Source organism: Schistocerca piceifrons, chromosome 8 (assembly GCF_021461385.2).
Source record: "Schistocerca piceifrons isolate TAMUIC-IGC-003096 chromosome 8, iqSchPice1.1, whole genome shotgun sequence".
Lineage (NCBI taxonomy): Eukaryota > Metazoa > Arthropoda > Insecta > Orthoptera > Acrididae > Schistocerca > Schistocerca piceifrons.
Window position 1 is genome coordinate 468,162,255 of NC_060145.1, and position 25,181 is coordinate 468,187,435.

General features: G+C 43.4%; 1 protein-coding gene across 1 annotated transcript in view; it reads right to left on the reverse strand.

The window, feature by feature from the left end:
* The window catches only part of LOC124711566, a 144,672-nt gene that overhangs the window by 24,145 nt on the left and 95,346 nt on the right, over positions 1-25,181 (reverse strand). Inside the window, exon 6 of the mRNA XM_047241708.1 lies at positions 4,171-4,336. Coding sequence (XP_047097664.1) covers positions 4,171-4,336 — 166 coding nt within the window. The remainder of the gene's footprint in view (positions 1-4,170; positions 4,337-25,181) is intronic.

The window sequence follows — 25,181 nt, forward strand, 5'->3', positions numbered from 1 at the left end:
CAGTCCTGAGACTGGTTTGATGCAGCTCTCCATGCTACTCTATCCTGTGCAAGCTTCTTCATCTCCCAGTACCTACTGCGGCCTACATCCTTCTGAATCTGCTTAGTGTATTCATCTCTTGGTTTCCCTCTACAATTTTTACCCTCCACGCTGCCCTCCAGTACTAAATTGGTGATCCGTTGAAGCCTCAGAACATGTCCTACCAACCGATCCATCTTCTAGTCAAGTTGTGCCACAAACTCCTCTTCTCCCAAATTCTATTCAATACCTCATCAGTAGTTATGTGATCTACCCATCTAATGTTCAGCATTCTTCTGTAGCACCACATTTCGAAAGCTTCTATTCTCTTCTTGTCTAAACTATATATCGTCCACGTTTCACTTCCATACATGACTACACTCCATACAAGTACATTCAGACACTTAAATCTACACCCGACGTTAGCAAATTTCTGTTCTTCACAAACGCTTTCCTTTCCATTGCCGGTCTCCATTTTATATCCTCTCTACTTCGACCATCATCAGTTATTTTGCTCCCCAAATAGCAAAACTCCTTTACTACTTTAAGCGTCTCATTACCTAATCTAATTCCCTCAGCATCACACGACTTAATTCGACTACATTCCATTATCCTCGTTTTGCTTTTGTTGTGTTCATCTTAAACCCTCCTTTCAAGACACTGTCCATTCCGTTCAACTGCTCTTCCAAGTCCTTTGCTGTCTCTGACAGAATTACAATGTCATCGGCGAACCTCAAAGTTTTTATTTCTTCTCCATGTATTTTAATACCTACTCAGAACTTTTCTTTTGTTTCCTTTACTGCTTGCTCAATATACAGATTGAATAGCATTGGGGAGAGGCTACACCGCTGTCTCACACCCTTCCCAACCACTGCTTCCCTTTCATGTCCCTCGACTCTTATAACTGCCATCTGATTTCTGTACAAATTGTAAATAGCCTTTCGCCACCTCCAGAATTTGAGAGAGAGTATTCCAGTCAACATTGTCAAAAGCTTTCTCTGAGTCTACAAATGCTAGAAACGTAGGTTTGCCTTTCCTTAATCTATTTTCTAAGATAAGTCGTAGGATCAGTATTGCCTCACGTGTTCCAACATTTCTACGGAATCCAAACTGATCTTTCTCGAGGTCAGCTTCTACCAGTCTTTCCATTCGTCTGTAAAGAATTCGCGTTAGTATTTTACAGCTGTGACTTATTAAACTGATAGTTCGATAATTTTCACATCTTTCAACACTTGCTTTCTTTGGGATTAGAGGTATAATATTCTTCTTGAAGTCTGCGGGAATTTCGCCTGCCTCATACATCTTGCTCATCAGATGGTAGAGTTTTGTCAGGACTAGCTCTCCCAAGGCTGTCTGTAGTTCTAATGGAATGTTGTCTACTCCCGGGGCCTTGTTTCGACTTAGGTCTTTCAGTGCTCTGTCAAACTCTTCACGCAGTATCGTATCACCCACTTCATCTTCATCTATCTCCTCATCCATTTCCATTATATTGTCCTCAAGAACATCCCCCTGTGTAGCCCCTCTATATACTCCTCCCACCTTTCTGCTTTCCCTTCTTTGCTTAGAACTGGGTTTCCATCTGAGCTCTTGATATTCATGCTAGCGGTTCTCTTTTCTCCAAAGGTCTCTTTAATTTTCCTGTAGGCAGTATCTATGTTCCCCCTCGTGAGATAAGCCTCTACTTCCCTGCTTTGCCATTTTGCACTTCCTGTCGATCTCATTTTTGAGACGTTTGAATTCCTTTTTGCCTGCTTCACTTACTGCATTTTTGTATTTTCTCCTTTCATCGATTAAATTCAGTATCTCTTCTGTTACCCAAGGATTTCTACTAGCCCTCATCTTTTTACCTACTTGATCTTCTGCTGCCTTCACTATTTCATTCCTCCAAGCTACCCATTCTTCTTCTACTGTATTTCTTTCCCCCATTCCTGTCAATTGTTCCCTTATGCTCTCCCTGAAACTCTGTACAACCTATGGTTTAGACAGTTTATGGTGGTCCCATCTCCTTAAATTCCCACCTTTTTGCAGTTTCTTCAGTTTCAATCTACAGCTCATAACCAATAGATTGTGGTCAGAGTCCACATCTGCCCCTGGAAATGTCTTACAATTTAACAGCTGGTTCCTGAATCTTTCCATTATATAATCTATCTGTAACCTTCTAGTATCTCCAGGGTTCTTCCGTGTATATAACCTTCTTTCATGATTCTTGAACCAAGTGTTAGCTATGGTTAAGTTATGCTCTGTGCAAAATACTACCAGGTGGCTTCCTCTTTCATTTCTTAGCCACAATCCATATTCACCTACTACGTTTCCTTCTCTTCCTTTTCCAACTGTCGAATTCCAGTCACCCATGACTATTAAATTTTCGTCTCCCTTCACTACCTGAATAATTTCTTCTATCTCATCATACATTTCATCAATTTCTTCATCATCTGCAGAGCTAGTTGGCATATAAACTTGTACTACTGAAGTAGGTTTGGGCTTCGTGTCTATCTTGGCCACGATAATGCGTTCACTATGCTGTTTGTAATAGCTTACCCGCACTCCTGCATTGCATTTTGTATTTATAACCCTGTATTCACCTGAGCAAAAGTCTTGTTCCTCCTGCCACCGAACTTCACTAATTCCCGCTATATCTAACTTTAACCTATCCATTTCCCTTTTTAAATTTTCTAACCTACCTGCCCGATTAAAGGATCTGACATTCCACGCTCCGAGTCGTAGAACGCCCGTTTTCTTTCTCCTGATAACGACATCCTCTTGAGTAGTCCCCGCCCGGAGATCCGAATGGGGGACTATTTTACCTCCGGAATAATTTACCCAAGAGGACGCCATCATCATTTAATCATACAGTAAAGTTCTATGCCCTCAGGAAAAATTACGGCTGTAGTTTCCCCTTGCTTTCAGCCGTTCGCAGTACCACAACAGCAAGGCGATTTTGGTTAGTGTTACAAGGCCAGATCAGTCAATCATCCAGACTGTTGCACCTGCAACTACTGAAAAGGCTGCTGCCCCTCTTCAGGAACCACACGTTTGTCTGGCCTCTCAACAGATACCCCTCCGCTGCGGTTGCACGTACGGTACGGCTATCTGTATCGTTGAGACACGGATGCCTCCCCACCAACGGCAAGGTCCATGGTTCATGGGGGGAGGGGGGGGGGATTATATAGCGCATAAAACAGTAACAAGTATGTATCTGACATTTATAAGCCATCAGAAATAAATTAAAACCAAGGAATACGTATGTAAGAAAAAAAAATCGAATAAATACATGAACAAAAAAGAATGGGAAAAACATTTGTATTTCGCATATTATTTAATAGAAGGAAAAATCAGCTTTGTAAAAAGGTCACTGAAATTTGTCGTCAAAAACAAATATGAGTACCTTTGCAAGTAAAAAATATTGTCAATAAACAACAACACATTGCGGTAGAGTGAATTGTCAAAAAGGGATTGTTAATACTACACCATAAATTTAACTTGTTATATCACTGTTATCTCCGAACCTCTCACTATATATGTATCATTTATAACCACTCCCCATGATGCACTGAATTCGACCATAGAGGCGTATATAGTTGACTTATTTATGAAATATGATAAGCTGGAGCAACAGCATCTTAGGCCATTGGGATTCCCATTATTTTAGTGTGCTTCCACTGGTTGAGACAGATACTCAGATGGGAGGTTTCCCACGCCATTTTAATGAGCTACTATTCAGTTAGGGGAGATGGGAGGAGAGGGGAGCGGGTTTAAGTATTCCCCTTGGTGACCATGAATGGATCGTGTACATATGCTGTTGGCTCTCTTGGGAGTGGGGAGTGGGGGGGGAGTGACAGATGCCGTGCGGAATTGCTGTCTCATACGTACCTGCTTCCAAAGGCACGAATTCATTGCTCGCCACAGTACCAAAGCACCCTGCCAGAAGGCCAAAACAAAATGGCGTAGTTCATTCATAAAGTGGTTAAGAACAAAGTGACAGTTGCCACGGCTTGTTGACAAATATTTATTCACATTATAATTGCGCAGACTGTTCGCTCCTTCACTCGTTTTCTCTGATTTACTGAAGACTGAGGCAGTCGACAGTTCTCATAACCCTATTTTCCGTTTGCGGTAGGGAAAGAGTCGCGCCCTCAGCAGACGCCGACTCACCTCACGGGTGCAATCTCGCAGATGAACGGCAGTTCCAGGTCGCAGCGCACATCCTTATAGAATCCTCTGTCCGACAGCGCCAGGCAGTTCTCGGGGACACCACGATCATTGTTTTTCGGCTCTCCAACATCCCACACTTGAAATTCCATGTCTGCTAGGTGCCTGCCTGTGACAAGTAAACGAGTCGTTGACACAACAAATATGTTCAGTTATTACACAAACATAGCTGGGGTATTAGCACGCTACGCAGGTGGTGGAGTTCATATGACACTTCCTGAACCGGCTCTCACAGTCAGCCTACACAAATGTACGCACACCCGCCCTAGGAAAGAGCGCACACGGTCGCGCTAGTGAGAGATAGAGAGAGTGTGTGTGTGAGAGAGAGACATACAGACACAAATGTTATGACATGAGTGCTCCAGCGCAGAGAAAATTCTTACACATAATATTACGATCAAAATTGGTAGGCCATCAGTGAAGGAAGGATGTGAAACATATCAGCAGCACTTATAAAACAATTAACAGTCGTCGCAGCAAACACTATACTGATCTATAACCGATTTAGATGAATTAAGGGATTATCAAATTTCATCTTTTTTTGGAACGTCTTAGCACATTAAGACTGTGTTCGGAACTGAGACTCAAACCTGGAACCTTTGTCGTTCATGCACAAATGTTTCCTGGTTAAGCTATCCAGGCAGAATTTATGACTCGCCCTGACACCTTTTTATCCACTGATAGCTCTCACCTAGTATTCAAACTTGCTCGAAGCTCTCCCGTATAACGTGTGGGACTAGCACCCCTGGATCAAAGGCTGCTGTGAAGAAATGGCTTAGCTGCAGCCTAGGGCATTATTTTCAGAATGAACTTATATTCTGCTACGGAGTGACACTGATCTGAATCCTCCTCGGAGATAAAGCTTTCTGCCTGAACCAAACTCGAACCCTGACCTTTTGCCTTTCGCAGGCACGTGAGCTACTGCCTAACACAGGCAAATTATCTCAGTGTTACAACTGTGAAGTGGGTCATGAGTGTTGCCTGGATAGCTCTGTTGGCAGAGTGCCAATGAAAGGGAAAAGTTGCAGGCTGGAGTCCCAGTTCAGCTTTCAGTTCTAATCTCTCAGCAAGTGCCAAACTAGTACACACACTGATGTTGGGTAAAAGAATAATCTCGAAACAGTCATTTAGTCCTCTAGGCTATGCCATTTCTCTGCAGTATCCTTTCTGCTAGAGATGCTAGTCCTACAAGCTATGCAGGAGAACGTTTGTGTAGTTGGTAATTAGGACATGTAATACTGGCAGAACTCAAACTACAGGCATGGGTTATAAATCGTGCCTAGATGGCTAAATGAGAAGGGAATGCCTAGGTGGCTAAGTAAGAAGAGAATTTTTCTGAGAAAAGCCAAGCTTCCCAGTTTGAATCCTGATGGGGCACAATTTTAGCGTGACAGGAAGTTTCAAATCAGCATGTACTCTCCTGGAGAGAGAGACGATATCTGCAAATATGAGTACTTTTAAAATAACATGTTGTCCACCATTAACCAAGCGAGCAGCAAGTGAAAATATGATTAAATGAGCCAGAAGTGAAACAATATCTACTACGAGCGTGATTACAGTTGAAAGTAATCATAAAGCTAAACTTTACCTCCAGCTGGACCTCTTAGATATGTTATTACTACAAACCATTAATGCATCTCATGTCGTATGGTCTCTAAATGGATATAACCAGCGGTTATTTCATGACGAAAACAGCACCCGTCAGCAGCCTGCAATGACAGTAACATATGATGACATGAAATCTATATCGCATTGAGGCTATGTTGTTATCGATAAATACGTCTGATGAAGTGCAAATGGTTTCAATAATATCAATATCATGGAATATTTACACTTCATGAATAATATTTAGAAATGTCACATTTCTACACACAATGAAAACTCAAACATGCATTAACACTATAGCCGGTACTTAGCTGAAAAGCTTGAAAAAATGTTAAACTATAGAGTCATAACAAACTATTACTGCCTTCGGTATGTTCCTTCTTATAATGTGATAGGTAACGTAAACAGTGTTGCGAATGGTTTTGACTTTTCAACTAAAATAAGTACCTACAGACAAATGACACATTGACGTCTGAAGAGGTACCTTGCTTGTTGACTCATAACTGCTTTCTATACAAGAATACAGCTGTTAAGGGCGAAAGTCACTGAGAGAATTTTAATGATATTTATATCTCTCCACAGTCAGTGAAACGAATAGTAGAATGAACATACTGTGGGAAAAGACGCTTGCAACATTAATGGAGAGAGATGATGACATAGGATAGTTGTCAAATGTTTTACAGCAATCTACTTTGCTCTTGTGGTTATTATGTTAGATGTAGAGGCACAAGCAAGATGCAACGTGGATATATTAAAGAGCTCAACATGCCAAAATAAATCTCACGACGAAATGTTACACATTTGGAATGCCTACAACTTCACTTCCAAATCTTCTTCCAAATATCCCACACCAAACCGAAAAGCTTGTTGCTACCTGTGCATAAGATAAAAGATTCTTATGTACAAGTACTCATATGACAGAGTGAGGTGAAACACCTAACCTTATTGTAGCCTGTAAATATGTTGTAATTGATTTAAATAATCTATGGTAAGTAATTTCGGGATATAAATTTATAATTGTCACCCAGTTGGAACAGACGAAAATTCTGAAACAAGCATGCATGACTTCGATCCAAGGAAATACAATGCAAGACTTGAGTCTGACATAGTCGTATTGTCCACCTTTGATTGTATTTCCTGTCCAGGTCAGGCCTATTTAAAACTCTTGGTTCTACTCGTATTCAGTCAGATGACAACATGCTGCAAGTGTGATGACTGGGATTTATCTTGAAAAATCTGTGAGGAAGTTACACTTCCAGCAATAATCCTACAATCAAAGAAAACATGTGACTATGAACTCCGACTTGTAGGTTTCATTCATGCCAAGTGACGGGACTGGCGGTAATGTATCTCTGCATCTTTTCTAATTCTTTTTATTTTTTTACTATCTGCACAGATGGAGAACATCATTACTCCACACTGTCAGTGGGGGTGCTTCACGGCCTAACAGTGACAAGCAGGGAGCAGAACCCAATGTGAGGAAACGAATTTGTCATGCAAGTCAATTTCAGGAAGTAGAGCCTGAAGTGCAGGGCGAGGTCTGCGGTGGTTTAATGCTCAGAAGGCACTGGCCCACTCTACTTACTACCCACTCTACTTACTACCAGTAAGGAAACACTTCCATCAGCGGGTCTGCCAATATCATGTGATGTGTGCTCCCTCCAAGGTAGGTTCGAAACTACTCAGCTGTGTTACCCATACCAGCTCATCTGCCGCCATCGCTATATCCACTGGCAGCGATACTGAATTCCTCCGACCTGAAAAGATCATGTAGGGCCGAAAATGTCAAATCCTTGGCTGTGAACTCCAGCGCAGAACGAAAGAGCAGTCAGATGCTGGATAACACTGGGAATGCAAAAATCCTGAAATTCCCATGACACAAACTGCCTACCATCATTGGACATGAGGATCTAGGAGATCCCTCAATGGAAAAATAACTGACTGTACAAACAGTGTCATTCGTCAATATGGAGGACAGTTTGGCTATATACGAGAAACCGGAAAATTCATTGGCTACCAACAAACACATTCTGCCCAAAAAGTGGGTCAGTGAAACTGCTAAATATCTTGTCGCTAGGGCCAAGGCAGAAGTGGTGCAGTGGTGCAGTCTGCTTCTGTGCACAGGGCCTGCAAGCCCCCATTAAATGCTCAGTGTTACCATTTATCGCTATCCAGTAGACTTGGTGTTAAGCCAACACCTTCATCATATCCCTGAGTGACACAGGCAGCAACTGGAGTATGTGATGATTTAGCACCAGAGAAGAACCTGTGGCAATCATGAGGATACGGTGACAATGTTGAGCTGATCACAGAGGAGGAAAAACATACACCACACCCGACCAGCCACCAAAGAGATGCACTCCCACCAGCCCAACTAGATGGTCATCTCAGTTTTCCGAAAATGTAAGTCAGAAGCAGTATCAGTCACAATTTCAAGTGCTGCCAGCAGCAAATGCGTACTGCAAAGCATCACCCAAAACCAACACGATAGCTTCCTACTGATCCAACTACAGATCAAGCCTCACTGGTAACTGCACGAATGCGACAGCATTGGCATGATGGTGGGCAGTAGACTGATAGCGAATCTCATAGCAATAGTTACTGAGAAAAAGAGCCCAATTCTGCAACCAGTGGGCAGTTCTCTCCAGTAGCTTGGTAGTACGGCCAAGTAATTAAACTAATGGCTTGAAGCCAGTTATGGGGAGGAATCTTGTCGCAAACACGAAAATATGAAACTTTTTAACCCCGAAAATACATAATATCTTGCGCCTCCTTTTCCACCTGTGAATAATTACAGTAGGTAGTGGAAGTGTGTTTGATGTATATGTGATTAGCTATTTTGTCCCATCTGGGCTCCAGTGGAATAGGATGGCACCAGTGCCATACTGGGATGTGTCACAGGGCAGGTTAAAGATTTACCCAGCGTGAAGAAAGTCAGGCAGGGAGCAGAGTACAAACACCGCTTGAAAGACTGATAAGCCCAGTGGCAATCCACATACCAAACTTAATGCCCATCAGGTGAAACCAGTGAAGAGGCTAGCAGATGTGCACGGCCTTGAGAATGAACTGCACATAACATGAAATCTTACTCATAATGAAGGCCATTCTCCAGCAGTAATTGGAAAACCGACTGAAGGTGCTGTAAATTCTCCTCAACGAGTGAGGTGGCGCAGTGGGCAGCATACTGGACTTGCATTCGGGAGGCTGACATTCAAGCCCGCGTCCGGCCATCCCGATTTAGGTTTTCCGTGATTTCCCTAATCACTTCAGGCAAATGCTGGGATGGTTCCATTGAAAGGGCGCGGGCTATTTCCTCCCCCATCCTTCTGTACTCCGAGCTTGTGTTCCACCTCTTAGCCGATGGGACGTTAAACACTAATCTCCTCCTCCATAAATGCTCTGCTCCGCTCTGGTTGGGCCAGTTGCTGATATGCCATCATTTTCAGTGATGCAACAGGGAATGTCCTGAATCAATGCCCAGTGCAGACAAGGTTCCAAAAGGCAAGCAATCAAACTGGTACAGCCCGCATGGAATGATGAGGATCAGGAAAATCTGATAAATTGTGTGAAATGACAAATGCAGGTGAGCATCAGACAAATCGATCTGTGCCGGCTGCTGTGGCCAACCGGTTCTAGGCGCTTCAGCCTGGAACCGCGCGGCTTCTACAGTCGCAGGTTCGAATCCTGCCTTGGGCATGGATGCGTGTGGTGTCCTTAGGTTGGTTAGGTTTAAGTAGTTCTAAGTCTAGGGGACTTATGACCTCAGATGTTAAGTCCCACAGTGCTTAGAGCCATTTGAATATTTGAAATCGATCTCTGACACATACTGGCCCCTCCACCAATTTCGCCAACAATTCTGCCTGCCACGCAACAGAATCATTGACAGAGGAGCTGCCCATTGACTCGACGAAATAGGAGAGACAGTGCCCTGATTCTGCCAATGCTGCACGTCGGCCTTTACCTAGTCACACATGATGAAGTGAATGGGAGCAGAGGCCACATATTTTAGGTTCTGTTGAGTGTTTAAGAGATACATGTCTTGAAATTTTCAGCTCAGCTCACGGTGTTTACCAACAATGGGCTGTATGACTACTCTAAGGAGACCAAATCATGGATGGGAATGGACTGAGATACTAAATGAATTTCACCAGTCGTCTAGAATCCGAAAACAGAAAAATATCAGGCCCAAAAACATTTTGTGCAAATGGTGAATTGACCAGTAACAATGTACATTGTAGTTCCACATTCTTATAACACGCAGAGCGCAATAATATCCCCCACAAAAGAATGCACAGTTTACTCTAAGACACAACCTGGCGTAGCGTCGTTGAATTCCAGGAACCCAAAAGCCTATATGTATACTAATTAATCAGGTAGACCATCGCTCCCATATTGATTTGGAGTTTGACCAATCGCCCATCGACTAGCAACGTGAGCAGCATAGCTGAGGTGACACATGCGGGGTGTGAGCACAGAGTCTATAAACTGATGCATGAGCTATTGAAAAAGTTGCCAAATGGCTGATTCAGTGGCACACCCCACACATGGCCGCAGGCAAGGCCGCCAGAGCTACCCCATGAGGCAACGGAAGCTGTTTACTTTGCACACATAATTGAGCCGCATTCCACTTATCAGAGAGGACATCCTTTGCTGCCGCCGTAAGCTCATGCAATTCAGCAATCTGGGAAAAGTGGTCTAAACAAGGGTCACACATGGTCATGAACCCAGTTGGAACCTATGAGCTTAGCACCTAACTGGATAATCGTGTTCCAAATTATTATCGAGACTGCATAGTAGGTAGCACATTTGGGGCACTCGAAACGACACTTGCGCGAGAAACCCTGCAATTCAGAGATCCAGGACACATAAAACTGTCCTGGAACCTGACGATGCTGGTTAAACTAGAGCTATGTGCCCACCACACATCCAAAATACTGCGTGAGCAACTACCAAAGCTCGTCAGATGGTTGTTTCATGGGCTCAGTGGTATGTGTTACCTGGCAATGTAGCAAGAACTGTTCTCACACCTTTCTGTAGACTCACCATGGGCCGGCCGAAGTGGCCGTGCGGTTCTAGGCACTGCTGTCTGTAACCGCGAGACTGCTACTGTCGCGGGTTCGAGTCCTGTCTCGGGCGTGGATGTGTGTGATGTCCTCAGGTTAGTTAGCTTTAACTAGTTCTAAGTTCTAGGGGACTAATGACCTCAGAAGTTTAGTCCCATAGTGCTCAGAGCCATTTGAACCATTTGAACTCATCATGGCCAGTTATTAGCATCAGAGGCCGGCGCGCAGGGGGTGATGGGTGGGGAGGAGGCAGAGAAGAAAACTGCCCAACAGTCGCCTGGCCTCTTGCCAGCGAGGCAAGGGTGTCAAGCAAGCCTGCATTCTGGCTGATCAACGACTGCATCTGTTGCTTCTCTTTCTGTAGGCGCAACATTGCATAAATGCCAGGTCCATGGTGGCCCAAGCTGAAGACTATAAAAAGGGGAAAAGAAAAGAAAGCGAAAAGCAATTGTGGCATCACACACGTAAAAGCCTTACACTGTCATTTTAGTATCTGTGCTGGCCAACATCTCTAATCTATAGCGTTGGCGCCAGCATTTCACACACTGATGGTGGCTCAATAAAAAGTGAAGAACGTAAATCTGTCAGACGAAACGAATTCGCCATTTGAGTCAATCTATGGGACGCAGGGCGTCAGAAACATTGTAGAGACATGCATGGAAAATATCTCAGCCCCTGAAAGGCATGGTCTGTGGTGCCTGAACTCTGTGTAAGCGTTGACGTGCACTGCTTACAGTCGTCTAAAAGGCAACCATTGCTTAAGTGGGTCCACCCATGCCACCTGATGTGTGTGCCAGGTTTCCAAACAACACTGCGTTGCCCACAACAGCTCATCTACCTCCATCACGATGTCCGCTGGTGATTACAGTTTTCATCAATATTTCGATGAACTGACAGCAACTGAGAATAATTAACTAGTGATTTCATAGCCTGAAATTTACCTTACAACGACGGCTAACATAGCCTCACCAAATCTACATCTACATCTGTATGAGCACTCCACACTTCAACAAAAGTAAAAAGAGGATAATGGAATGTAGTCGAATTAAATCAGGTGATGCTGAGGGAATTAGGAGAAGAGACACTTCAAGTAGTAAATGAGTTTTGCTATTTTGGTAGCAAATTAACTGATGATGGTCGAAGTAGAGAGTATGTAAAATTTATTCTGGCAATGGGAAGGAAAGCGTTTCTGAAGAAGAGAAATCTGTTAACATCGAGTATAGATTTAAGTAGTAGGAAGTCTTTTCTGAAAGTATTTGTATGGAGTGAAGCCATGTATAAAAGTGAAATAGTTTAGACAAGAAGAGAATAGGGCTTTCGAAATGTGGCGCTGCTACAGAAGAATGCTGAGGATTATGAGGGTAGATCACGTAACTAATGAGGAGGTACTGAAGAGAATTGGGGAGAAGAGGGATTTGTGGTACAACCTGACTAAAATAAGTAATCAGTTGGTAGGACACGTTCTGAGGCATCAAGGGTTCCCAGTTTGGTATTGGCGGAAAGCGTGGACAGTAAAAATCGTAGAGTGCGACCAAGAGACGAATATACTAAGCAGATTCAGAAGGATGTAGGTTGCAGTAGTTACTTGGAGATGAAGAAGCTTGCACAGGATAGAGCAGCATGGAGAGCTGCACCAAATCAGTCTCTGAGCTGAAGACCAGAACAACAACAATATCTGTACAATCAGTACCAGGCCAGTAGATTGTTTGTCTGTTCATTTTACGAGCTTCTAAGTGGAAGTGAGTAACACATTTAAATATGTCCGAGTGCTTTTGTAGCATGTTTGTACAGTTCAGGGTCTCACTGTCAGTAGTATGGATAGGTACTGTGAACACTGTGTTATAATGTGTGCTGAGTTGGTGAACTTTCACTCATAGCTCCAAGCTGTTATGGACTTGATCACACTGCATGAGACTATTGTCAGTTGCCATCACTGCGGGGAGTTAGACATAAGTGTCCAAGACACTACCTACACGTCCTACGTTTTCCTCAATCGGTGCACTACTGTGCTCACCTCTCACCTATAGTCAAGGCGGGAGTTCATTCCAAGGTATGGTAGGCAGTGAAAGACTTTGCAGAGCTCTGACCAAAAAGGCCTGCTTCATCTGTGTGACAACTGGTTTCAGGCATTATCTGTGGCTAGTAAAGATCGTGAGCTAGATGGAGTCACTTATCCTATTTCTGAGAAAGCCTTTCAGATTTAAAGATCTAGGCATTCACGTAGAATGGCTTTACTGGTAGGTGAGAGCTTCAGTGTTAAGCGCATAGTAGTTAAGGCTGCCAAGCGTGAGAAGAAGTCCAGAGAGTACCGTGTGAATTCAGGGGAGTCATCCCAGATCTGGAATGGGTCCTCCCAGATGCCATTAAGAGCACAGGGTGCCAGCAACTGCAAGTAGTGGCTCGTCTCTGTGATAATGATGTGTGCCACTCTGAATCAGAAGAGATTCTCTCCCTGCTTTCAAGTGCTCTTTCTGCTTTCTGAAGTGGTAAGGGCTGACAGTCTTGCTTGTGAGATGAAGGCAGAGCTCCACATCTGTAACATCACTGACAGGCCTGATTGAGTATCCATGGCACAGAGCAGCATGGAGGGTCTGAATCAAAGGTTCAAACGGCTCTGTAACGGTTCAGACATGAGATTTCTCAATTTGTGCAATAGCGTGGTGGGATTTTGGCAGCTAATTCATTACTCTCATGAAGCAGCTACACCAGTACCAACGGTGGTGTGAAGTGGACTGGGCGGTTTTTTTTTTTTTTTTTTGAATGTATTGGGAAAGTACCAAAAGGGCTTCAGTCTCATGAGTACAGGGGAAACACAGAACGAGGGTAAAGTAGGAACAATCAGAATTATAAAGGTAAACTGTCGTAGCTGTGTTGGGAAGGAACCAAACCTTCAAGCGCTACTCGAATGAATGCACTGTAGCTCAAATTTTCGTAGGATCAAAAGCTGGCTAAAGCCAGAAATAATTTCAGGCAAAGTTTTTGCAAAGGATCTGATGGGGTTTACGCAGGACATATTAAATACAGTTGGTGGTGGTCTGTTTGTTGCTGTCAGAGGTAGCTTATATTTTACTGGCCCTCAGTTCAGATGATGCAGTTGCTGAAAGGTTCAAAGAAAACTTGAGTATCATCTCAAATAGGTAAAACACTCACATGTTTGTCGTACTCGCTGCCTTCAATCCACCCACCATACGTTGGCGGAAATATATGTTCAAAGCCAATGGTAGGCATAAAACATCATCCGAAATTATACGAAATGCTTTCTCTGAATACTACTTTGAATACATACTTCCGGAGCTTACTTGAATTGTACTCTTAGCAACAAATAAGCTTAAGCAAATAGGAAACGTCATGATAGATACAGGGGTTAGTGGTCACTGGATCACTGTAGCCGGACTGATTAAGAACATCCACATCCACCAAAAGTAAATGCATAATATATCCTGTTAAAAAAACATAAGACGTTCACTTGACACATCCCAAAGAGATGGCCTCCACTCCTGCCCAACTATGTAAGCGTACACAAGATGTGGCTTTAGCCCACAGGAATGCTATTCATGGTAACTGATAACTTATACCAAGTAAATTAGTAACAGACGAAACTGACCCCGTATGGTACATGAAACTGACCAGAACGCTGCTGCAGAAGCAACGAAAAAGTCATGCCAAATTTAAATGAACACGAAATCTGCAACATGACCGATGCCTCACAGAAACTCTAAATTTAGCGCAAACTTCAATGTCAGATGTTTTTAATAATTCCATACCGTAACTCTGCCTCGAAATCTGATAAAGATGAATATATTCTGGTTTTGTGTAAAGTGTGTCAGCAGCAAAACACAATCAATATCTTCACTGCGCAATAGTAATGGTAATGTTATTGAAGACAAGGTCATTACAGCAAAGTTACTAAACACGTTTTTCCAGAAATTCCTTCACCCAAGAAGGTGAAGTAAATATCTGAGAATTCGAACAAAAAATAGTTGCCAACATGAGTAACTTAGATGTAGATATCCTCAGCTTAAATTACATAATAATGGCTAATCTTCTAGTCCAGATTGAACAGGGTGTTTAAAAAACAGCTCCCTAGTTTTAAGTATAAATTTAATGGGGAAATTAATGAAAAATTACATCAATGAGTACATATCATGAAAGAGAATTCCTTCAAGTTTTGTTTAATGTTAGTAGACGTCATCGTGGGATCCATTTGTTGCCCTGCACACGTAAAGACGATATTCTACTTCTCGTCATGTATTCACCAACATTTCAGGTGTAACTGTCCCAACCGTTGCGACGATTCTTTCCCGTAAATGATTGATGTCTCTGATCTTTTCACTGTACACAACATTTTTTAGGTGGCCCCAAAAGAAAACGCCCAGTAGGGTTAAGTCTGGGCTTCGTGGTGAGCCAGGTATTGGTCTAGCCCTGCCTATCCACCTTCCTCGGAAGCGAAGGCACTTCTAATTGTAGATTACGTCTGACGAATGACTTCTTCGGGCTCCGAACACACGAAACGCCGAACTGTTCAACATCTTCAGAAGTTCTCGGTCTACCTAATGATTTTGATTTTAAAGCACTAAAGGTTTCATTAAAGACAGACTATGACGTATAGTTCTTACTGCAGGTGGTTCACCACCATACTAATGTCTAAAATTACGTTGCACTGTTAGAACTGACCAAGTTTTCAGAAGCCAAATAACACTGCGTTTTCTGTTGCGGAGTACACATTATTGCTGAGTTGCTCTGCACTATCCCTTAAGAATAGATTGATATAAAAGTTCCATACATAACGATCACATACAACCGCTCGCTCTACAAAATATCCATACCTAAGGACTGGAAAGAACCACGGGCCATACTAATACTCAAGAAAGAATATTTGAGTAATCCGCTGAATAACATACCCATATCACTAACATCGACTTGCAGAAGGTTTCAGGACCATAAATCGTTTTTAAACATGAATTACCTTGAGGAAAACCATCTACTGACATAGCACAGATTCAGAATGCATCATTCTTGTGAAATACAACTAGCTCTTTATTCACCCAAAGTAATGAGTGCTATCAAAAGGGTGTCTTAAATTGATTCTGTATTTCTGTGTTGGCAAAAGGCTTTTGACACCATTCCACACAAGCAACTTACAGTCAAGCTTTGTGCCTGTTGTGCACCTGTCAGGAAGGTCAAAGTTTACAGTAATTGATGGAAAGACATCGCGTAAAATTGAAGCGGTATCTGGAATTCCTAATGAAGTGCAGATAGCGTAGGAAACCAGTACCTAAGACCACCAAACTGGAAGGGGGGAGGGGCATCCAGCCTAAACCAGAATACTATCGAAAAGGCTAGTCCGAAAGATACTGGTGGCGCCACAATGGCAGGCCAGCTCCAATAGGAGCAGTGTGGAAGGGAATCTGAGCCATAAACTTGAAAAGCATCGTCCAGACAGGACAAACCTAAGGCCTGATAAAAGTGGAGAAGAGTCTGGCAATACCTGCCCCAAGAAGTAAGTGCAAGAAAACAAAGGACGTTGGTTTCATGGAAATAGCCAGTCTTCAGAAGGCAGATATGGGGCAACCAATTAAGTTTGTTGTCAAAAACGAGACCCAAGAAACGGAAATGGGGGACCATGGTCAGGTGGTGGGTGTCGACAAAGAGCTCTGGATCAGGACTGATCATTGTACTGCAACAGAAATGCACTGCCTGTGTTTTAAGGAGGGAGAATTGAAAAATGTGTGAGAGTGTCCATGCTGAAGCACAGCAGATGCCACCCCAGAGCTGTCACTCCACAAGGAACCTGTCTTTCGTTCCCTTCAGTTGATTTGCCAGTTGCAGTGTGAACGTCTTCCTTTCCATTTTCTTGTTCGTTTCTATGTTATAGATGACTCATGCATTTATTGTCTACATGCCCAGTAAGTTGTAGAGGACATGCATTGGCCATCTCCTACATGCAACCTTCATAGTATATTTATGCATCATTTGATCAACCATGTCCACCCTGTACTTTGTTGCATTGTAGAGCATTACGGTTTCAGGTACTTTTTTCCTTCCTTGCTTATTATTATTTCAGCATGCAGCGTACTCAGAAGAGTGACATTTTTATTCTTCTTTCCTTGGTATACAGTCAAGGTGCAGTCTGTGTTGTCAATATTGTGCAGAACTGTAGTGGAGTGCATTCAGCATTCGGCTTCCTTACTTCATCCGGCATTTCACGGCGGTTCTTGTTCATTGTACCAACTAATGTAGTTTTCTTTTCTTTGAGTTTTCTAGCAAGTCGAAGAGACTTAAGAAAGTTGTCTATGGTCATTTCTTCCTTGATTTACAAATGACTCCATGATATGCAGAACGATGTACTCTCCAAGTGGTTGTTTCTCTCTGTGCATGTCCTCTTTGGCGAAGTATGGGAAAGCATTACATATATACTTTGTGATTACATCAACAACCAACCAGAATTTGAGCATGTATTTGCCTCGTTTGTAGGACATGAATTGAGTGAACCTGCATCTTGCTTTGCTTGGTAACAGTTGCTCATCAATGGTTATATTTTCTTCAGGACGGTAAGCGCGAATACTGTTTTCAATGAACTTTCACTAAATTTCAGATACAAGAGCGAATTTGCTGGCTGCCAGGCGTTCAGCCCGGGTTGATTTTTCATCAAAACGGAGAAATTTGAAAAGCTTCTGAAATCTATCCCTTGGCATAATGTCCTTGACAAAAGCAGGCCCGAAGAGTGCTACCAAAGATCATCCACAGACATACATTTTGTGTGCAATACACTCTGAACGTACATGGTGGCTATCAGTTTCTCCAGTTCCTCAAGTGACACTGTGCAGTCATTGTTTTTTATTACTTTTCGAGAATTTGACTGTGTGTATTTCTTCATGAGGCGTAGCATTGCTTCATCAATAACTGATGACAGAGCTGTCTACTCGTTGGGAAGCATAAGCAGTGGGGCCTCCTCTCTCCTTCAGAACGTTTAAGGCTGACCACCTTCCAGAAGATGAATAATTTCCAGTCCCTTATACTCTTCCATTCCTTGCAGTCATCTTTGTAGACGCTTCCAACTGTACATGGTGTGGTGAAAAAGATGATGAATGACGTATATCAGCATCTGAATCCTCTTCCACTAATCGCCCCTCTTTCACAATGTCTTCATCTTCAATTGTGCAGGTAGATAATCATCATCTTCAACAGTGAAGTCAGTTTCCGATTCAACTCCAGAATTCTCTAAGAGATGTAACACTTCTTCATCACAAAGTCCACGCTGACGATACATGTTCGAAAACGTGTTTCACGGGCAAACACTGCCTGACTGACACAACATAAGTTATGGCGAACTAGAACATACATGTGTCAAGTTTCAACAATGAGGAGCAACTGCTCTGTTATATTGCTGGCTGTATTGTTGGATAATTTGCTTATAAGCAGAAGAGAAATTACAGTGGAGTAAAAGTGACCCCTTCCGCCATTCTAGGTATAATGAATGAAATGGCGAAGAAAATTAAAATATTTTGTAAATACTAAAACATCTTCAGAAAGAGGAGAAAAATTAGAAACGTCATATAATTTCATTAACGAAGTAAATAAATTGTATATGACAATGAACGGAAAACGATGGCCGTGTTCATTTTGACCCCTTCCGCCATTCTAGTGTTAACATGTCAGGAGCACAAAGCGGCGACAAGGCGGGGCGCATATATACGTCTAGAGGACCTGACGGAAGTATCAAATGTGCGCATTAAAGCGTCCAGAGAATCTGTGGACAGTAGCAGCAGCGTGTGTAAACTCGTCCAGAGCAGTCAAAACGTTAAAGGACAGCAGTTCTGAGGAAAAGATGGAAGAGGCGGTAAGACCACGCGTCGAAGACAGCAAATAAGGTGTTCTTTAGCAGATGGCAGACACTGTGAAGAGAAAATTTAGATGGAGAGTTCTCAGACCACAGATAGGGACCAAATACACCAAAAAAGAAAAGGTGAAAGAGAAAAAGCAAGAGGAACAAAAATTAGAAGGAATATCAGAAACCAGGTGGACAGCTGGGCTGACATAAGGAAGCATACCGAGAGAGGGGAAGGAGGGGCAGTGGAGAAGCAGTGAGGACAGGGATGAAGGGAGACAGGGAAGTCAATGGAGCCTGGGAAAGAAGGAAGGGCCGCAAGAGTTCTGGGCCCTACGTACGCCACACACAAACTCACAAAAGAGCCGTGAGTTCCCTAGGGGGGAACTATGATCTACCTGACAGGTATTCACGTATCCAGTCACACAGCTGAGAAGATACTCCAAAGGCACCAATGTGATTAGGATCCACACGTGAGGAGCGTTGTCAACAGCCTTCTGGAACTATTGAAATATACAACCAAACCAGAGATCCCCTCTCGACAGCAATCATTAAATCACGCGAATGAATAGCCAGTTGTGTATCACAAGACAATATGTGAATCCGCTATAATTTATGCATGTTTTGGAAGTCAGTTCTGGAAGCTGGAGAGATTGAATAAGAGTCTCTAACCGTTCTTTCCACCAAACTGTCGTTGTGCCCCAGTGCAGAAGACAGCTCGTCGGTCATGGGATCTTCTTCGGCTGGCTGCTATACTGTCATCTCGAACCTGCGATTGTGCTTTTTGTGGGATGCCAATTTCCCAGCCTACTCTCTCTATCTACAGAGGGCAAGATCTGTAGTACAGACAATGATGGTAGGCGACTCTTCTCATTACTGTATCCTGTTTCGTTATTACTCAAAATATACACACATTTTACGCTGTCTTAGACAACACTTGACACACCTTTCTTAATACACAAATCAAAAAGGGTTTTGCATCTCCTTGGTTCCGAGAGTTCTGGAACCTGTACAGAAAATTGGAATAGAGATCAACGTAAACATCATCTCCGCCCTTCTTTTGCTTATGAAAAAGACACATTGCATGTTGTACCACCACACGGCGAGACCTCCAAAGGTGGTGGTCCAGACTGCTGTACAGACCGGTACTTCTAATACCCAGTATCATGTCCTCTTGCATTGATGCATGCCTGTATACGCCGTGGCATACTATACACAAGTTCATCAAAGCACTGTTGGTCCAGATTGTCCCACTCCTCAACGGCGATTCGGAGTACATCCCTCAGTGTGGTTGGTGGGTCACTTTGTCCATAAACAGCCCTTTCCAACACCTTTAACATCTTGATAGGGTTCATGTCTGGAGAACACGCTGGTCACTCTAGTAAGCGATGTTCCTGAAGGAAGTCATTCACAAGATGTGCACGATGAGGGCACGAATTGTCCATGAAGACGAATGCCTCGCCAATATGCTGCTGATATGGTTGCAGTATCGGTCGGAGGATGGCATTCACGTATCGTACAGCCCTTACGGCGCCCTCCATGAGCACCAGTTCAAAAATGGTTCAAATGGTTCTGAGCACTATGCGACATAACTTCTGAGGTCATCAGTCGCCTAGAACTTAGAATTAATTAAACCTAACTAGCCTAAGAACATCACACACATCCATGCCCGAGGCAGGATTCAAACCTGCGACTGTAGCGGTAGCTCGGTTCCAGACTGTAACTCCTAGAACCGCACGGCCCCATGAGCACCAGTGGCGTACGTCGGCCCCACATAATGCCACCCCAAAACAGCAATGAACCTCCCCCTTGCTGCACTCCCTGGACAGTGTGTCTAAGGCGTTCAGCCTGACTGGGTTGCTTCCAAACACGTCTCTGACTATTGTCTGGTTGAAGGCATATAAGACAAATCTTCGGCAGGACTTCCACCGCAGCCACTCAAATTTGCATTTAATTTTGCAGTTTGTAACTTATTTTTAGAATCCGTAAAACGGCTCTCGCAGAAGGAGCAGGAAATGTGTGTGGAAGGAGTTTTCCATTTCAGTTGCCTTATTAGTAAGACAGTGGCTGAGCGTGGGGCGGCACAGTACTACCAGATGTTTTGTGTGGTACCTACGCTCAGTCCACGGTAGTACCGCCGACCAGGGCGCTATGTCATGTACCGCTGAAGCAGGGGCGGCTACTGAACCACCCTGTCCCCACCACCTAGGAAGACTGGGGGTAGGGGAGGGGGGCAATCACGTGGGGCGCGCGTGATGGGTTGGTGAGAATGCGTCGGTATCCAGAACATTCTGTTTTGCCTGTTAGCTCAGTCCGCGACCAGATGTATCCACTAATTCGTCCCTTTAGGGACGCAACGCCTCTCAGTTTAACTCCGGCAGCCAACTGTAGTCGTAGAGAGTGAGTTCAGTGTATCCCTTAGGCGTTGGCTTTTGGGGAAATAAAACCTCTGCTCGTGACTGGAAACAGTCTCTTCTATCGAAGGTTTTCTGCTATCATCACCGAACGGCCCACTTCCCTCTACAACAAAATAAGTAAAGTCTTAGTAAATGAAATACAAAATTATGAAAGTACGTTGCATAATTTTAACATTACTATCCTGGGAAGGGGAATTGATACCTGATCTCCCACCGATTTGAGTAGGTCAACTGTAATGCAAATTGCGGGAAATACCAATCGTACATGGAACTAGCAGCATATATATTTTTAATCCATCGCTCTGATTCTTTGTCGTAGATTAATTTGTCAAATAGGTTCCCTAACCTGACGCTTTCGATCTCAATTCTAACAGAAACAGTGAAAGTGTTGTGCGAATTGGCATCAATAAACCACTGGAAATTGTTATGGTATTTTTCTACTGTATTTTAGCATCCCATATGTTTCTAATGAGTACCAGAAATGGGAAATATGAGTTCAAATAACAAAATATACTCGTGTAAAAGGTCACGCCGTACAGGTACTGAGCACAACGAAACATATCGTACAATCACACGCTCTAGGTGCGCGAGGAAAGGTTGAGATTATGGAAGCACCTAAGGAGCTCTCAGTTAGGCTACGTCGATCTGAGCAATTAGTCGTTACAGTAATACACGTGGATGAAGAAAAGTGAGAAAAAACGGTACTGGTTCAACACTAGCAGAGGTAGCTCATCAGTGAGTTCCAACTTGTGATACTCCAGACAGTGGCATCATCCCTGTACTCCGGCCGGCTGCTGTGACCGAGCGGTTCTAGGCGCTTCAGTCTGGAACCTCGCTGCTACTATTGGATCCGCCTCGGGCATGGATGTGTGTGATGTCCTTAGGTTAGTTAGGTTTAAGTAGTTCTAAGTTCTAGGGGACTGATGACCTCAGATGTTAAGTCCCATAGTGCTCACAGCCATTTGAACCGTTTGAACCCTGTACTCCGACGTGGAACTATCCATGTGAATTTCGAGGCAACCCGATGTCGATTTATTAAATCTACAATTTCATAGTAGGATGGCAAGCAAACTTCCTTCTCTGGCATTCAGAGAGAGAAAGAGCGCCTGTGAAGTACCTTATTCGATGTCGATTGCATCTCGTGGACTCACACCACAAAGAAAACACCACAAAATTAATCATTTATTGCAGCAGTTCGTATGAGAATAACGAGCATGACGCCTCATGTACTGCTGAGAGAGAGAGAGAGAGAGGGGGGGGGGAGAGAGAGAGAGAGAGAGAAAGAGAAGAAAGTGTGAAAGCATTTATTCGATCTCGACTGCAGCTAACAGACTTACAACAGATATTTCATCTTACAAAGAAGACAACCAAAAATTAATGAATTAATTCTATTGAATTTGTGGAAGAATGAGAAGAAAAACACATTCTACATTACAGTTGATCTACTCAAATTGGTAGGAGCTCATGTATCAATCTGATTTTCAGACATTTCACACACCGTCTGATCAAAAGTACCCGAACTTCTATTGGTGGACGTGAATATGGGTTGTGTCCATCCTTTGTGTTTATGATGACTCGAACTTTGCTATGGAGAGTTTCAGTGAGATGTCTCAATGTCTGTGGACGAAAGACGACCCATTCTTACTCAAGAGCCAAAACAGAGAAGGCTGTATTGTTGGCAGCTGGGATCTGCAACGAAGTCGAAGTTCCAACATCTCCCAAAAGTGTTCCGTTGGATTCAGGTGTGGACCCTGAGCACACCGGTTCATGCTACAAACGTTTTTGTCCATAAACGATTGCTTCACAAATGCAGTTTACGACAGAGTGTATTGTCATGTTCCTCCACTGTGCGTAGTACACAAGGCTGTAAAATTTTTTCAAATCTTTCGGCATTTAGCACTTCCTTAAGCACAGTAAGAACAGCACACCTTCACCACAAAAACCACCTCCATACCGTAATACCGCCTCCTTCGTACTTTACTTCTGGTACTGCACGTTATCGCAGGTAACTTTCTCCACACAGTTGCCAAACCAAACCGTTCCACTGGATTGCCACAGGGCAAGGCGTGATTCAGCACTCCAAACTACTCGTTCCATTCATTCACTGTCCAATAGCACAGGTCTCTGCACCTCTTGAGGAGTCGCTCAGCATTGCCTATGGACACATGTAGCTTACGAAGACCTGCTCGACCATTTTACCCCATTCCTTTTAAAGTCCTGTGCGCAGTGTTCAGTCTAGCCGGAAAGCTAGCACCGCTCTGGACCTCACTACTCATTCCTTCTGCCGTTTTAATGCGATTCCTTACAATCGCTCTCTGTAGTGCTCGACAGTCTCTGTCTGTCATTACATGAGATCTTCCTGGTCTTGGTGTAGCCGTCGTTATTATTTTGGGGAGTTTTGACTCACTGTCACATCACCGACAGTTAACTTGAGTTTAATAGTGCAATCTCAATGCTGGCGCCGTGGTGTACATGTACTAGGCGGTTATAATCAAACTTTTGCCACCAGAGCCAATTTAGATGGAAAACTATTTATCATATGGGTTCCTAACTTTATAGGGATGATGTTCAGAGTGCGTGCTGCAGGATACTGTTGTTCGTAGCGTTGGTGTCACGACTTGCTGGTAGACGCCGGTACTGACACAACGACGCAGTCTTGACATCAGTGTGCATTAAAGTCGCAGATAGTCACCACAGATCTAGATAAGGTGAGCAAGAATTTACTGCTGTTTTATCAAAACAACAGCAAAATTATCCTGTTCTTCATGCGTATCGACGCATTAACGGAATGCGAAGAGATCCTGTTTCCACACCTCTACATCTGCATCATACTCCGCAAGCCACCAAATGGTGTATGGCGGAGGGTACTTTCGATACCACTATGTGATCCCTCCAATCCTGTTCGACTCGCGAATAGCGAGTGGGAAGAATGATCGTCGGTAAACAACATGATTTGGAAATTCGATTTAACTGTCGATTAGGGGACTTTTCCTGTCCAGTTGCACCACAAAACACTGTAGAAGTTACTCTTGCCGTGTATAAGAGTGTTGGATGCAACGGGCGATCTCTGAGTAGTGCACGAGCTGTATCGCAACTGCTGAAGATTCCGTCGTGCGCCATTCGTGTTTATCACAACGAATGCTGTGAATGGGGGTGCATCTGAAGTGCCACTATTGTCTAAAAGACATTACATGGAAGTACCAGTAAGTACCATTGTAACTAATGTACAGTTAATGAGGAAAAAATCGAAACATGTTTGTAAAAAGTGTGATAAATGTAGTGAGTAAACTATGTGGATACTCCAACTACACTCAGCTCCAATACTGAGTGTTAGGGATGGAAGCACGTTAATGAAGACGTGCACATGTCAGAAACTGGTCGTGTGTTAAATAAAGTCACCTATTCTGATTGGTAGCAGATATTACTCTACACCCCATAAAGGAACAGTTACGGTTTTAAATTTCTGGCTGAGCCTAATACATAAATGTACATTAAAACAAAGTCTCGAGATAAATGGAGAACTTTTAACATACTGCAAAAGTCTGTGAAAGTCAGACAGTATAGTCCCAGCAAAGGCGATAGTAACGCAACTTACTGGTTTTCTGTGTTGCATTCTGGTGTGTAGGCATCAAGAAAACTCGTACATGATCTTTGTATGTAGTGATAAATCCGATCCAGCAACATTTAGCTACTTTGGCTGACGTGTTTGGTTGGTTGGTTCTGAGAAGAACCGTTGTGAAGTAGTTTCGCGTTCATGTTTAAGCCAGGAGATCTGTAGTAGATAAGCATGGCACCAATCCTGTTCAAAAATGGTTCAAATGGCTCTGATCACTATGGGACTTAACTTCTGAGGTCATCAGTCCCCTAGAATTTAGAGCTACTTAAACCTAACTACCTAAGGACATCGCACACATCCATGCCCGAGGCAGGATTCGAACCTGCGACCGTAGCGGTCGCGCGGTTCCAGACTGCAGCGCCTATAACCGCTCGGTCACCCTGGCCGGCACCAATTCTGTTCAACTTGTATACATCTGATCTCCC